This window comes from Lates calcarifer, linkage group LG11 (assembly GCF_001640805.2).
Source record: "Lates calcarifer isolate ASB-BC8 linkage group LG11, TLL_Latcal_v3, whole genome shotgun sequence".
Taxonomy (NCBI): Eukaryota; Metazoa; Chordata; class Actinopteri; family Centropomidae; genus Lates; species Lates calcarifer.
Genome location: NC_066843.1, coordinates 13,767,533 through 13,784,827, shown reverse-complemented (window position 1 = coordinate 13,784,827; position 17,295 = coordinate 13,767,533). Strand labels below are relative to the sequence as shown.

Here is a 17,295-nt window from a genome sequence, read left to right as displayed (position 1 = left end):
GCCCCACCCTCTGTTCCTTCATCCTCACTTCCCTTGTCTGTGACGTCCATGTTTCTCGCGCACTCTCCCACCGAGTGCATCTGCTTTCCTATCTAATCTTTGCCTAAAATCACAGAGATAATCCTTCATCCATCTGTCCTGAGAGAAAAAGAGAGCGAGAGACAGAGAACTGACATTGTGCTCATGATGTAAAAACTAAATTCAACACTAATTTAATGCGTCATCGTGGTGTTTTGGTGATAAACGCTGATGACATGATTGTGCTGAAATAGTGACATCATCATCAATTGCTTAAATTTTATTATACACAAGGATATCTCACATGTACATCTTTTATACATAGAATATTTTCCACATTTTCGCATGTTTAAATATGATCATTTCCTTTTTTTATTTTTACACTGATTCCCACCGGGTAACCACACATTTCATCAAGAGGGGGGGAGGACAACACTGGAACAGCCATAAACTGAGACAAAGAAGAAACTTGATTAAAAATACACAGATACAACACTTACAAATTAAATTGTTCACAGGAATAATCATTCATGTCTTTGAGACATTTCACTTCAAAAGAAAATGGTAATTTGCCTTAGTCACTTTTTAAAAATAATTTATTAACATACCAAAAGATCTCACCATCAAACCCTCATTTGTCTTTTATTTTTAAACATTCCAGCAGTGTATTTTTCGTTTTCTCACAAACTCAAATCACGAACCTTCTAAAGTGAGGTCCAAAAGTCTGAGACCAATAACTTTGAACCCCACTGTATAAAATAAAAAGAAATAGATTCTTCTAGAAAGAGCTGTCTGCAAGTACACCTTTAAATTCAAAAATAAATGACTGTGTGTCAGCATGACCTGTGAGTACAAGCAGAATGCGGAGCGTGCTTGTGTGTGTGTTTGTGTGCGCGCCATGTTTCATGTCTGAGTCTGTTGGCTCTATCTACTGCATGTGCTGGCGCAAAAAGTTGTTCTGCATATGTTGCACAATGAGGTGGTTTCCCTCCTGTATGAGAATGTTAGTGTCCTCTCAGGAGAAGCACCTCTGGATTCTCCGCTCCGCCACCCAGCAGTCAGTGCGTTAAGATGGAGATGATGCTGCTTTGAAAGGATGTGATAGGAGCTGATGTGATTGGCCACGATTGTCAACAAACCTTAACACACCCTCTGATAATGTATGATAATAAAGTTTTGATTATCCCACCCTGTTTCCATGCGCGCCATGGATGTGCTTTACTCCTACAGCCAGATAAATACCAAATAGTGTGCCACCAGTCCCTCTGCGCACTTGGTACACTTGACTATGCTTGCATGAAATTAGCGCCCTGTGTGTGTGTGTGTGTGTGTGTGTGTCTTTGTGTGTCTTTGTGTGTAAAGGGAAGAGAGGGATGACGGGGGGTACTGCACTGCTGTGCTCATTAAAACATGCTCACCGCACAATGTTTCAGCACCTGTACCCAACACAACAACACACTCACTATCACACATACACACAGACAGTCTGAAAAGCTCTGACCCACCAACTCAAACATGACTGACGTCTGAAGACATGGAAACAGCACCAACAAAGATTAAAGACTGAGAGGGGAGGAAACAGAGATTGTCCTGCTGAACGCAGGGAGGGAAATGGAAGGAGAGGCAGCCACAGAGACACAGAGAAAGGCAGAAACAGAGGCAGCACACGCCGTGGTGCCCGGGAATATTATAACTACTGTTCCGCGCTGGTTAAGCAGTGGAACAGTTAAGCGACTATCACACTCTACTTGTCATCCTGGGCCACCTCTCCAATGGGACCATACACACAAAATGGAAAGTCACAAGTGTCAGATGATTACTCATGATATGTGCTTTGTGACCCATGAACCTGAATCTCACATGACCTAGTTAGGTCAGACCCAGGTGAGATTTCAGCGAGACGCCACATGCAGCTTTTGCGCACAAACTCAAGCACGCGCCTTTTGCACACACAAATGCGCACGCACACATTAAGGGCAGCCTGTTATAACAAAAGCATCACAGCTTTACAAACACATACACAGACCGATACACAACACCTAAGCACCTTTTTCCTCTCTGGCTGAAAAGTTTGGAAGTAGTCACCAGGGGTTTAAAATGTCAGAGTCTCACCACGTGAATGAACCCATGTTGACTACCACATACAAGCACACTTTAATTATGCATGCCTTGGAAACATAATGTTGCTTCGGTGAAGCTAAATTAACTGGATACATCACTAACAAGATTGTCCACAGGGGGCCTCACTCATAAAAACACATTAGCTTTTAGCTTGTGTGTTGACATGACTCATATGATCAGTATGATTTCTATAACATCTGAGAGCACTGAGAGTATTATAGACTGAATAAATACAGAATGAGCTTGTGTATTAACACTGAAGGTGTTGTAAGCTAAAAATTTTTACATCTTAAATCTGAGGCCCCAAAGGTGCTTTCTGAGCACAAAAAGTAAATGTGTGGCTTACACATAAAAATTTAAATACAACACAATGCCAGTGGCTTGAGAGACTTGCTGTACAGGCAAAAAGCCCACCACAAACACACGCACACACACACATACGCATACACACAATCTACTCAGTGATGTCGTGGAAACAGATCTCCTGACCAGTCACAACGAGCTCAGGAGCAGGAAGGAAGTCTGGGAGATGAGTTCAGTTTGTTTTTTTTTTGTTTTTTTTGGCAAATGAATACTGTATGTGTTTATGTACATTAACGACTCTAACACCTGCATGCACATGCTTACACACACACACACATACACGCTCGCACACGCACACACACACACACACACACACACACAATGGAATGAATCAGATGCATACTTTAGATATGTGCGATTGTAAATAGGCTATTGTACAAAAGCACATAGGAGGTCCATTCAGTATTGCAGTGACTCTCTCACAATCCCTTTCCAAAAACAATCTTCCTCATTTCTTTATCTTTTTTTTTTTTTTTTAAACTTGTATAATGTAGATCTTCTATGTAAGCTCCTTCTCCACTTCTCCTCCATACATGTAAGAGTTGTATCCAGGTGGTTGAACATACTCCTCAGATTTATCCCAGTCCGTCACCCATCCAGCTCCGGCTCCTCCTCCCCCGGCCCCACCTCCGTTGGAACCAACCACTTGTTGGCTCATGGCCCCGTACTGCCCACCCCCACGGTAGAGCTCTTCTGTCTCATTGGCCAGTTCATCTTCATCAATAATACCACACTTCTCTTCGCTAGTGTCCTCTATGTCTGCCCACGCCTGCTTTTCTCCTGATGCAAAGATTCCTATTAAAAGAAAAAAAAAAAAAAGATTAGTGTCAAGACCTTCTACACTTGCATTACAAAACACTGTATTCATGGTCACATCATACCATAGAAAATCACTCCTCCATAATGAACGAGGGCAGCTATAAGGAAGACGTACTGCCATTCTTCACGTGTCTGAAAAAAAAGTTCAAGAATGACGTTGCCTAGACTAATTTTCTGTTGAAATACATGCACAAATATCAGAAGTTTTACACTTGGGATTGTTAAGTTGACATAAGTGGATGGATGTACCTTGTGTTTGGTCATGGCTCCTACTATGAGAGGACACACCATTCCAGATAATGTTCCCACCCCATTTGATATGCCCATCAGTATGCTGGCATATCGAGGTGCAATATCCAAGTGATTGACATTAAACCCTAAGGGAAAAACACACAAAAAAACAAGCACAATGTCATATTCCAATGTTTCCTAAGCTTTTTTATTTTTTTTATTTTTCAGCATTACTGAAACAGATTTTCATGCTGACAAAAGTAAGACACAACAACAGAGTAAAGGGAACTCAATTAGAGAAGAGGCATAAAAAACACAGGTATTTCCCCAAAATGTCAAACTGCTCCTAATAACCTATTGTTCACATAATTTCTGTCACAAACTGCTGATTTTATAATTTATACTGAACTCGCTCAGACCTTCAGACTTTCTTAAAAGTAGGGTTTTAAGCTTATTTGTCTCTAACATCTCTTGATTCCTGCATACAGTGATTCTGATTCTGACCTGAGATGGCAAATCCACTGAAACCCACAGCAAGGACCAAGAAGGAAATGGCAACACCTTTTGTGTGAGAATATCCCACCACCAGTAAGAGAGTAGCCTCCATCCCAAAACCTGTAACACATCCACATACACACAACAAAAAGTAACACAAGAGGAGAGGAATGAGGAATACTATCCACAAATATACACTCCAGTGTTAGAATTTGTACACTTGATTATGCACATGAAATAGTTTAAGTTGTAAATAGATACATTTAAGTTGTGCAAAAATATCAATATGATTCTAGTGCTGGCAGCTGCTGCAGTTCAATGGAGAGCTGCTTCTACACTGTGTGTTAGTGCCTTAGATTTCAGGAGAAAATAGCAGCAAGGGAAGAACAGTTTTCTTTTTTTGTCTCACTTTCTCTCTCTATCAGTTCTGTTCCACTTCAATCAGTGCTTTAAATAGCATGACAAAGATATTTTTAGCAGAATATGAATAGGTCTGCATTCATTACGGCACAACAGCGGTCAGATATCTCAGACATTTTCCCCAGACAGATGTCTAGTTTACTTTATGATTTGGATAATTTTATCTTTTTGTGTGGACTGGACTCTTACTCAGACTGGGAAGAAATTTTCTCTGACACCCAGGCGGAATAAAAAATTTCAGTCAATAATCTTTTCTATTTCTATAGCATCTCAAAATATTCAGCTTCTCTCAAACTCAAACAGGAGTCTATTTGAGTTTTAACTGTGTCATAGTCACAAATGTGAGATGTTCTTATGCAAGCTCGAGTTGCTCAGCGTGTTATTCAGTTTCTGCTCCTGTTCATACGCTGTCACGAGTTTTTTTTTTCTTCCATCCATCGTTCTCCTTCCTCCTCACCCTCCTCCAACTCTCACCTCCACAGTTCATCATCTTCCTGACGTTGGTGGTGGACATCAGGTTGTGGCTTCTCAGGTAGTCCGCCAACTGGCCTCCGATGGGCACGATGATTGTCATCACCAGATGGGGCAAAGCTGACACCATGCCCACCTGAAAAAAAGAAAAGGGCAGAGGGAGCATTTGTGTGTGTGTGTGTGACCATGAAAGAGAGAGAGAGAAACAGACGGAGATGGAGAGAGAGACATAAGAATAGTGTTTTCATTACTAGTGTGGGAGGATGAAGGTCAAAAAAGATTGAAAAATCACTTCAGCTCAAATTTGTCCCAACATCAAAGCTACAGTTTTTTTTTAAGGAAGTATTGATAATATCACATTGATCGTCAAAAACAGGAAACATTAATGCTGATTAAAGCCTCTCAGAAGCAAACTTAGGTGACTTAAGCTAAATAATGATGTGATGAAGAGGAGATATGAGAAGAGAGGAAATAAAAATAAAATATCAATACTCTGAGGTGTCCTGGTGGTCTGGGCGTCTGAAGACGCTGACATATACCAGTCAAGCAGGAGACCCTCAGAGTCTTATTCTGAAAACTGTGGCTTTTCTGGATATAGGTCATAATAACTTTGCACTTCCAACATCTGCTTGTAGAACTTTGGGAAACACAACTAAGAAGCAAGAATGGTGCAGTGCAAGCCCCCTAAAGTTTTCCAAGTAAACTTAAATTTGACATAAATTATTTAAAATGCTTGAGTTGGTGAATACAAAGCCAATCATAGTCAAAACAGACACAATCATGAGAGTAAAACGATACCAGGATTTTCCTTTCACATCAGCTTGCGTTTGAGCAAGGCCTCAGCACCTAACCACTGCAGTAAAACCGCACAGGATACAGCAGGTGAGCGAATCCACATTGGTGGAACAGTAGCACATTTCTAAAAAAACATCAAAGTTTCCGCAAAGACAGTCTTTATAGCTACATATGGATGATGTGATCTCACCTTGCTGATCTCAAAGCCAAAGACTTCTTCAAAGTAGGCCGGCTGGCTGATGAGCAGCAGGTAGAAGGTCCAGCTCCTGCAGAAGTTTGCCACAATGATGGCGTAGACTGGCATGGAGGTGAAGAAGTGTCTCCATGGGGTTTTAAATTTCTGCCACCAGAAGGAATAAGATATGACTTGGATCCTCTGACTACTAACTGATCAACAACTAGAGAGTCAGCAGATTATGTAGGTGTGTATATGCATGTGTACATCTGCACTATGTGTGTTTGAATGGCTACACATGAGCATCATATGGTGCTATACCTGGAGAGGATTGAGAAATGATGAAGATTCTCCAATTGCATCCTCGATGTACTTCCTCTCCTCTGGAGTGATGGTGGGATGTGCTGCAGGGCTCTCATACGACACTAGAATCCAGAATAAATACCAGAATATCCCAAAGCTGCCTGGGAGAGGAAGAGAGAAAGCAAGGGTACAGAAAGAGTGAGAGAGACCGAGTTAAAGGTAACAGTAACAACAGAGAAATAGAGAAAGTGCTGGTGCATGTATTACTATATTACTTGGCTGAACAGTCGTAGCACTGCAGTAAACCAAGATATATTTTAGTATAAGGATACTAACCATAGACGTAGAATACTGAAGGCCACCCAGTGTATTGCACCAGTATCCCAGCTAAAGGCATGGCCACCACAGCTCCTGCATAGGATCCTAAGAAGGCATCAAACATAAAGAAAAGTAACAGATCATTTAGTTTTTCCTTGCACTGCACTTGAATTGCTTAATATGTCTCATTCTAACATGCCATGGAAATCCACATCTTGTCCTTAATTCTAGTGAAGATTCCAGTGTTTTTGCAAATATCACAGATATTGATATATTCTGGGGAAATATGTCAGAGTCGGGTGTTGCAACTTTACCGCAAAAGGCTGTTGTGGCTAATCGACTTCTCTCCAGAGGAGGCGCCCACTTGGCCCAGATCCCATGGCAGGCTGGATATGATACACCCTGAAGGGCAAAAGTTACAGTTCGGGAAACACTCTCGAATGTGGAAATGGTCTAACATGCAGTCCTGCAAACACACTCAGAAACATGCTGTACCTCAACAAGGCCCTGGCATATCCTGACCAGTATGACGCAGCTGTAATGGCAGCGGGCGGCAGATGGAATCAGCATGTTGAGGGTGGAGGTGGCCACTATGGCAAAGCCAAACACTCTTAAACACAGAAAAGACAAACAAGCCGCCTCAGGTCAAATATGCAAAAGTAACAACAGCAGCACAAAAGATGAAGCTCTGCTGTAGGATTGAAGTTGCATGTTGTTTTCTGATGCTGGTTCTTTCTCTGCTGTTTGAGGCGAATTCATTATTATTAACTATTGGCATAGCTGCTTTTGAGAAGTTTTGTGTGTGGGTTTGGCACTGCTTAATGTTTGGGAATTGATGCCAAAAAAGTTTTATTAGAAGAAAGTGAAATTATTCTTTTATTCATAACTGACACAATAAGTTGCCCAGTACTGTTAACCAATCCACCAGTTTATAGCGGGCTATAACTCACAAGGGCCCACATTGGAGAAGATATTCTAAATCTGAGGACATTCACCTGTTGGCTGCAAATTTTTGACATATAAAGCCACCCGGGATCTGTGTGACGATGTAACCCCAGAAGAAGGAGCCGTGGATCATCCCCACTGTCTCAGGGTCCCAGGTGAACTGTGCAGCCTGGAGAAAGGAACATATACATGACTTAAACAAATAAATTGAAAATATATGCAATTCAAAACAGTCATCAGAATGAACATCTTGTATAATTTCTCACACTATCTATCTACTGGTAAAAATAATTTAAGTTCCAAAATTAAATAATTAAATAAATCTATGGTATTAATCATGTCCTGAACATAAATAAAGTAAATCATGAAGAAAAATGTCAGACAGACAGATCCAGTAAGGGAGTGAAAGCTTTGATTTCTGACGTGCCACTTACCACAAGCACTTCCTTGTTGCCTTTGTAGACGGTGTGGTCATTGACCATGCTTACGATGGCCACCCCCAAGTTGCACCGGATGCCAAAAGAGATGCAGAATCCGAGGCCAGACAGGATGGCGATGATGTACCGCCTGGGCAAACCGAAGCAGGTACAGTCCACCACCGGCAGCTCCTTCTCCTCCACCAGCTCGGGACGGCCCTCGGCTGATAACTCAATGGTTTCTCCATTGGGCTGCCGCTTTTCAATCAGCCTGAGCAGATACATAGAGACATGAGTTTGCAGTAACAGACCCTGCAATGGCTCAGTGAAAATGCCTACTGATTTAAATATTCAAATGTATTTCCTCTATTAAAAAAAAAAAAAGAACACTGATGTGACCCTCTGATGCACACCTCAGTTAGGGACAACAACTTGCATAACATGGAAGCAGTGGCTCAAAAGGGGATTTCCTGTGAGTATGGGGAACATTTCAGGTATGCCCCTGATGCTTTGAACAGTTTTGGATGTGTGATAACATGCTGGCCTGGTGTCGGCAAACATCTTTAAGCAAGAGTGTGAATCTCTTACTGCAAAGATTTTGCAGTGCTTGCCTATTTGTCATAAGCGCTCTCTCACAGATACACAAACAAATGCAAACACCTCCACTGAGACAGCACACACCACGTTGGGGTCGTGTCTGACTCAGCGCCATCCCAGTGTGTGGAGGCAGCTGTCACTGGCCGAGAAGCAGAGTTAGCCACGACACGCACTCCCTCCCTCCCCTCCTGGTGTCCGCCTCTTCAGGACGCCGGGGACCTGCTGCCGTACTGGTGCTGTTCAAGATGTCCGCTCTCTCACACACAGCCGCAGACAGGAGCTCTCTGGAGACCCACATCTAACCACATAATACCACTGAACTGGACAGGGTTGTGAGGTCAGTCAGATGGTGTGTGAACACACAGATGGATGAAAAACCAGATCATGAAAGTAAGAAAAAAAAAGCAGGAATTCTTGCCTTAGAGTCTGACGTCTTCTAGATGAGATTTTAACAGCAATGCAAAATTTATCAAGAGAGTGTAATCAATATTTGAAGTGTTATATCCTAAAAATACATCTACTCTATCACACACACTTTGATTTTTCTTTTTTTGTCAGCCAAAGACCTTCTGTATTTTCCTTTAAATCATTTGCATTATTTGTCATTTATCTTAGAAGAGATCAACCTTTGTTATTTTAGGCTGTTACTCAGTTGGTGCAGGACCATTTTCGACAAATGGCGAGTGTCACTATTTTCCACAGGAATCAAACAGAGAAGTCAGGAGAGCGGCCATCTGTGTATTACAACCACCATTCTCTCAACACCCCCACCCCCCACAATACACACACACACACACACATGCAGCAGACTAAATGCTGGCTGCAGATACACGTTTCTACAATTAAATCAGACATAGTACCTCAGTTTTCAGAGTATATATACATATATATTTTAAGATGTGTGTGTGTGTGTGTGTTTCTGAGTATGTGTAAATTCACAGTTAAGTACGCTTGTGTGTCAGCCGTCCACTTTCCAATGGGCTGATCCGGTTAGTCAGTGAGCTGGAGAATTATGCACAGAAAACGGCACAATCACCACAAGGATTTGCTCCACGTGACGAGCATCGTTGCATTTTTAAAAAGGGGGTGTTTCAAATTTACCTGTGAGGACTCTGAGTCATCCAGTTCATCGTATTACTAAATCATTCTCGCTAAACAAAAGCAACTGGACGTGCTTGAGGTTCTTGAAGACGTTTCGCCTCAGTTGCCTTTGAGTAGCACTTTCAAATTTGAGCTTCAATACATTCTCCAAAAAAACAAGTGTTTACAGCAGCGAATGCTTCGATGTTTTTCAAGCAAACATTCAAGACAATTCATCTCTCAGGCTCTCAGCGCACTGAAACTCCAAGATAACTTATTCACACACAAGACAAGTCAGACTCTGACACTGGTTAATTATTGATGTGTTTTTGGATGAGATAAATAATTCACTCTGGCTTTTACACCATAAACTGTCACTATCTATCTATCTGTTGGCTCGTCTGTCTGCTTCTCTGCATGGATTCCACTACCTCCTCCCCATTTCTGTATAATCTCTGTATACATTCATACAATCAAAAACCAGATATGCCATTATAATGACCTACAAATTAAACCTGGCCCCAACATGAGGTATTCTATTTTTTAAGTAAGACACAAAGGACAACAGAGAAGTAATACTTTGTAAAGCAACGTTTTGGAATTTGTAAGAGATTAGAGAGGCTGCATCTCTCTCTCTCTCTCTCTCTCTCTCTCTCACTCTCTCTCTCTTAATCTGCCACAACATTCAGATTAGGATTACAAAAATGATTTACTTCCGGAAATGAATATGGAAGGACAGACTAGCAGTGGGCATGGTTCAGCGTGCTTCTCTTCTAGTCGAATCATTTTCAAATCAAACTAATGATTTCTAAGATGTCTTCTCTTTTGATTTGGTTAGTCTGATTTAGTGGCGTGACCAAAGGGCCTCTGTTCATTACTGTTTCAGTTACAGCACATGCAGGCACGTGATATATATTTTACAGAAGGAGCTTTAGCATGAGTGCCACAGTGAATTAAACATAAGAAACAGAGAGATGAGAGTTTAAATAAAAACCTAATTCTACAAGCAATGAGTGGATCAAAAAGCTGATGTGACTCAAAGGACATGTTTTCTGTTGAATCAGTTGGCCGAGCTCTCGTCGTTGTCCTCTCTGTTCCGAACAAATGTGCTGACTCGCCCCCCTGAGTGGAGCACAGCATCCTACCTCAGAGTTAGTGAAGGTTGAGGGAGGATCCTCATTAAACCTCAAGACAGATTGCAGCCAGACACCTGCACATATGCTACCGGCTAACGAGGCTAGCCCACAGCAAAAAAATTGCTGTTAATTACAGATGCTTCCCTCTAAAGGGCAATCTCGCCCCAGTGTGTGTAAGTAAATAGGTGACTAGCTGAGGGTCTCCCTCTTTTCTATCATGGTGTTTTAAGGTGGTAGTGAAGGAGTTCATTGGCACTTTCACTTGACTAACAAGTACAATACTCTGCCCACCTGCCACCTTCTTAACTGCACTGGTTTGTAAAAATTCCTATGCTCCTGAGAAAGAAAAGAAGGGAAGAGTTGTTCCTGGATATTTGCCTTAGTGTGAGACCCACAGTACTGTGAGCCTCCACTCAGCTGATGTAGCTTCTCTTGTTAGCGTAGCGAGGACCTGATTGGTCTCAGCTGGCAACAATTAATGAGCCAGAGAGCACGAGCCGGCAGGAGTCCCGTGACCTCAGGCTCCCTGAAATATCATAATTACAATAGTAACAGGCTCAGTGGAGGCTAACTCACACCTCAAACCGAGCTCATGTCGGTGCCTTTCACCTCAGCACAAGGAGCAAGGTTCAACCTTCAATATAAAACCTGGAATGTGCAGAGTCAACCTGACAATGACGATCATTCAGTCAAAAAAAAAAAAAATTAGAACTCTTAGATTCAGTTAAAACATTTTTTAGAATATCATCAGTACTACCCCAAATATAAGAAAAATTATTTAAAAACTTGTTTAATTTAATGTATTGAATGCATTCATACAGGTGGATGTGATCTACCTGGAGCCCAAACAATAATCAAAATAGCTTTCCACATTTGTAAATAAGCTGTGAGAAAATCTTCATAACTTTGCCTGTTTTTTGTGATTCTACAATAATACATCGGCTATGATAAAACATCGCTGTGACTCTCACGTGTAGGTTGGTGACCTGGGAGTTTTGTTACTCTGTATATTAAATTCACCAATTCACAGAGCGTTCTGTGTAATCCTCTCATAAGAGGATGATAGAGAGAGAGAGAGAGAGAGAGAGAGAGAGAGAGAGAGAGAGACAGCGAGGGAGGTTGACAGTAAAAATATTATATAACACCAGACGTCCTGGTCATTATTTGTGTGTACTGATTGATCCTCCACTGTGCTGTATGTAAACCATGCTTTTCTATCCCCATGTCAGCCCACCCACTTCAGTCTTCATGTCTAAAAATGATTTCACCCTATCCCCCTATCACCCCTAAGTATGGGTGGTAGCTTTAAAATGAAATAAAATATTTTATCTCAAATTTCCGCAGTTACTTTGTAATTTTGATAGTGGTGTCTCCCCCTTACTCCACGAGCCTCTCGCTCTCCCTGAAGTGAACAGATTGGGTCTCGGTGGGACTGTGTCACCCAGGGAGACACCCTCCTCCCCATCCTGTCACACCACTTTTTTTTCTCTCTCTCTCTCTCTCCTGTGGACACACACATGACATTCAAACACACACACACACACACACAGACTCACATGTGTGACCTTCATAGACTTATTATCTAAACACTCACATAGTACAACTCAATCACTGTGTGAGCGTTGACTGCATATGCACTCACACACAAACACACACACACATACACTCTGCTTCTCACTACCCTTTACCAGACAGTAAATGATGAACTGAAGTTGTGACATGAGCATCACGATTCACATTAAGATATATTAAGATCCTTCTTCTCCTGCTGCGTGTTTTGCTTTCCACTTCTGTTGCGTGACACAGTGTTTTTAAACTCAGACCCAACAACACACAGAGGCGGTGTGAACACTAAATGCTGGAGCTGTGCTGACATCATGGACACAAACAGCATTGCTGCCAATAACCAGGCATGCTGAGCGGCTGCAGCTGACTTTCCAAACTGCTTCGCTCTGATAGATTCATCATCTGTGAAGACCTTTCCATAAACCTGACTATATGAAGCCACTCCCACACACTGACACATTAGCACAGACTGACAGCAACACTAAACATAATGAGCACAAACAGTGGTGTCTCAAACACAGGATTTTGGATTTTGTTGTCTTTTTAATTCCTGTAAGTCTCCTGCTCTCTCCCAGTGTTTACTGAATTATATTTTTCTGCCTCAGCTACAATGACTGTCAACACAGGCATCATCTTTGGGCTTAACAAACCAGTCCAATAGCTTTAACATTATCACAGCCGTTGTCATAATCACAGTGACTATAATCATCACAGTCCTTGGATTGAAGTGAGATATTCATGTGTTTTCATTGATTTTTCCTACGCTTTGTTTCTCACAACACTGAATATGTTTTCCACATCATTCTTTTGTTATGAACAATATTTACCTCTGGCTATCAGACCACCTACAGTGCGTTGTGTAATGGTGACTAAGGTAAGTTAACCGCATACACAGAGAAGTAGAGCCAAGGAACAAAGCTGCTCTGTCTCTGGGTTTACTTAAATATTAATTTCAAGAACATGGTGTTATATATAATACAACAATTGAGAATAATCCTTAAATTTAGAGCACTTTAAAGAGTGCTGTGTTAGAATACGCAAACATGTTTGCAGTTCTTACAGTTTGCAGTAGGTTCATCACATTATTATTTGAATATTTCACATAGACCACCTTTCAGAACACTGTGTAATGTAACTTAAAATGTACCATTCCAATGCAAGCAAGATTTATTAAAAATGGATTGCCTGTTATGTTCTGTACTGCCTTGTGTGTAGTGTTCTCCGTACATTCCTGCAGATTCAGACAAACAGCTGATTCATTTTCAAGGTGTTTAATAAATATATGTGGCATTTTATGAGATGAAAAATGTCAATGGGATGCTATTAGAAACTTTACAATTCTACAGGCAGCTGTAGCGTGAATCTGATTATATTTCATGTTGCGCTAGTTCCCCCAGCACGAGGAGATGAATAGACAATATTCAGGGGGTCCATTTAAAGATGTTAAAAGAGTGAATAGTCAGAGGAGAGATGTAGAGTGTACTTGACCTTACAGTGCTGAAGTTTATGCTTACCTAGTGGAGTTTAATATAGAAACAGGAGATGCATTCTGATGGAGAAAATGTTTAAATAATAGATGAACTCCGGGCTGCTTTCATCAGGAGGGATCACGGTTTTGTCTGTGAGGTGGTGAGATTGCGCACAGGAACACTCATCTGTTCACACAGTGCAGGGATGCTCTTTGCACAAAAATTCACACACACACACACATTTATACACACACACACACACACATGCAGATGCAGGGCCACATAAAGCTAGAGTTCACTAGCTAAGCTGGGGAAACGCCCACTACAACCAATCTGAATCCAATCCGATACATCACATCTCTCATAGCATCGGCTGTGGCCGTGCACATGCATGGCTCACGACCAGTAAGAGAGAAAAATCCCGAGATTTGCATGTCTGTTAATCTGGGAGACTCCGATTGGCTGGTGTGATAAGTTGTCTGTGCTGGTTTCTCAATGGATGGATGGATGGCTGGATGGATGGAGGAGGGAGGAGAAGGGAGCGGCTGGAGGAAGTGACATGGGCTGGGATGGAGTGAGTGGGAGAGGAGAGTTTAGGGATTTGCGTGGCTCGACAGCTGGACTGAAAAACAGGCTATTTCAGGACGGGATTTATACGTTTGGTTGCTACCTCAAATCCTGAGAGAGCGAAAGCTTAAAGCAATGGTTATTGCATGAGGTTCTATCAGTGTCTTTAATCTCTTTCTTTTTTTTTTCTACTGAACTATTGTCTGAACACCACAGTCTGTGTTGAAACATCTGTATTGATATGCAATTAGTTACAAATATCCAGCACTTTATCAAATTTATATGATTAAAGACTGCAGTTATGTTTGTTGATCTGTAAAATCTAAAATTACACTGGCACAGACATATACTCAATATCTGTGTACATTCTTCATCACCAGTGATACAAATTCCCTTTGGTTACTATAGGGCAGCAATTATTTCGGTAAACCAACAAAAAACAAATGCCCATCAGAATTTCCTGTGGGACAGTCCAATGTTACATGCTCAGATTGCTTGTTTTGTCTACAACCCACATTTTCTATCACACAAGACAAAAGACAGCAGCTCTTCTTCCAGAAAGTCATAGTACAAGACAAGGCCAGTTTACTTGGTGTATAGTCAGATAAATGCCACTCTTTGACTTCTGCTTTTTAAAATAATATGTGCCTTTGTGGTGTCTGACACTGTTGGCCAGCTGTGAACCGGCCACTCTTATAAATCCTGTATATTTCAGTTCTCTCTGTCTATATGTACTTTTAATGTGTGTAACTGGAACTGAACTGAATAGAACTTTGTAATGTTCAATATATATAAATGTGAAATATTTTTATTAATCGATTATTGAAACAGTTGCTGATGAAGTTTCTGTTGGCTGACTAATCATTTCAGCTCTATATTACTATAATGATTAATAATTGCTTTCTTTGTCTCTTTAACCAACATGTTACAACATTTGGCATTGTTATTAAAAATGTCAGTGTCAAAAATCGTGTCAAATTGGGCACACTGTACCACTGTGTTATATTAATATGACCAAAGGTGAACTAATTTACCTCTATGTCAAACTTTAATATGAACAGACAGACACACAGATAGATAGATAGATAGATAGATAGATAGATAGATAGATAGATGTAAGGATTTTAACGGTTGAATCAGGCCTTTGGCTCCATCTGGTCAGCGCTCTCATTCAGCCAGGTCGTGCCAATAACGCACGGAATTATTATGTAACTACACTTTCTTCTAGTCTGAAACACCAATATGCCCAATCCACTCTGAGCTGGGCAACATCTCACAAGAACAAACAAACAAACAAACAAATGAGATGAAAAGCGCTCCAGAAATAACAGCATCATTCAAGATTTTTGGAGGACAGGTGTAGAATAAAGCATCACCCCCCCCCCCCCCAATAAAAAAAGCTCTCTGGTACTACATGCATGAGTTCACTGCACTTTCACGGAACGATCTCCAAACACCAAATAAAAACAAACTCTCCGTGAAATGAGAGTCAAAGATTTTCTCCATCACTTGCACCGTTTACACCCACTTCTGTCGGTCCAGTCGCATCACTGTGCGCTGCGCGAAGCGTCTGCATAATGTTCGCTCCTTCAAATCCAACACCCGCCTCTTTCCCCCCTTTAAAATCAATAAAGAAGAAACTTTTCCTCTCCTGGCTGGAGGAGAGAGAGGACGGGAACGCGCAGCACCGTGAACTGCAGCGTCCCGAGCAACAAAACTACCCTCAACAATCGCGTGAAAACGGGGAAAAGTCAGAGGGTGTGTGTGTGTGTGGGGGGGAGATAATAATTTGAAATAGGTGTGTTTACCTGTGAATTTTCCCCAGAGTTTTGCCCGCGACCGCCTTAAACCTGTCTGGTCGGATCTCCATCCTTGCAGCTCCTTGACCCGGCCCCGGTGTGCTGATGTCCCGCGCGCCCTCCTGTCCTGCCTGAAAGCGCACACTCCTCCACTCCTCCCTCTCTCTCTCGCTCTCTCTCTCTCATCCCTCCCTTCCCGCACCAGCCTCCACTTCACTCTCTGATGGACTACAGAGAGGTGTAGGCCTTTCCGGTTCCCTGAGAAAAAAACATGTCATGCATGTTGATAAAGGAGTTGTCGCTCATTCAAATATCGACAGTGCAATTGAATAGGATATTGAAATTCCAAGCTGCTTGTAGCAAGACTAAACCTATGATCAATCATAAGTGTCACCCATACAACAAAAGTGAAGCTGGAAATGTTATTGGACAAACTTATTGCAGTTACTGTCAAGTGGTACAACCAGGGTTAGGAAAAAAAAACCTTTGGTTTTCCATTTGAACATCACCTTTGCACTTCAGCCTCTTCCTTTTCATATTCTTGTCTTTCAGGATGTTTTTTTTCCTCAGTAGCACTGGGGATTGTAATTTAGACAGACTTATAATGAAGGGCATTCCTATAGCACCTGATATGAATGATACCTATTTAACATTATAATAAACAATCTCACATTTTACTAATCAAACATCAGACAAAAGCCTTACCCAGAAGATGTGTGATTGGCAATATGAAATGTATCCAGCTGTGTAAAGCTAGCTTCACAGTGAAGAAACACTCAAATAGCAAAGAAAAAAAAAACGTTTATGACATATATAGAAATAGACCTTGTGTCCGAGGGAAATGTCACAAAAAATCATCACACAATCTACAGATGAATATGATTTTTTAAAGGTGTTGATGCCCTCAGGTTTGAGTGAAGCTGTGTGAATTAAAAAGGCAGACTGAGTCAGGCTGCTGCCATCTAGAGGTTTATTTAAGTCCTCATACAGTACAATACAATACTGCTGCAATACTGTACACTGTGAACACATGGAAAAACATTGCTGTGGTTGTATGAGGTAAAATGATACAAATATAACATAAAATAAACATATTTAACTGACATAGTAACATCTCTCATTTCACATGCAAACAGATTCACAAACACACACACACACACACACACACACACACACACACACACACATCAC

General features: G+C 41.4%; 1 protein-coding gene across 1 annotated transcript; it reads right to left on the bottom strand.

Annotated features, from left to right (window-relative positions):
* Positions 1 to 283: 283 nt before the first annotated feature.
* slc17a7a (solute carrier family 17 member 7a) lies at positions 284 to 16,296 on the bottom strand. Its single transcript, XM_018672743.2, has 13 exons — positions 16,114 to 16,296; positions 7,909 to 8,161; positions 7,525 to 7,643; positions 7,025 to 7,139; positions 6,844 to 6,931; positions 6,548 to 6,634; positions 6,230 to 6,372; positions 5,924 to 6,073; positions 4,942 to 5,074; positions 4,057 to 4,167; positions 3,571 to 3,698; positions 3,384 to 3,453; positions 284 to 3,297 (listed from the first exon to the last, which is right to left on the bottom strand). Exons 1-13 carry the CDS (start codon positions 16,173 to 16,175, stop codon positions 3,002 to 3,004), a joined length of 1,755 nt encoding a protein of 584 aa, XP_018528259.1. The 5' UTR covers positions 16,176 to 16,296; the 3' UTR covers positions 284 to 3,001.
* Between the last annotated feature and the right edge of the window lie 999 nt (positions 16,297 to 17,295).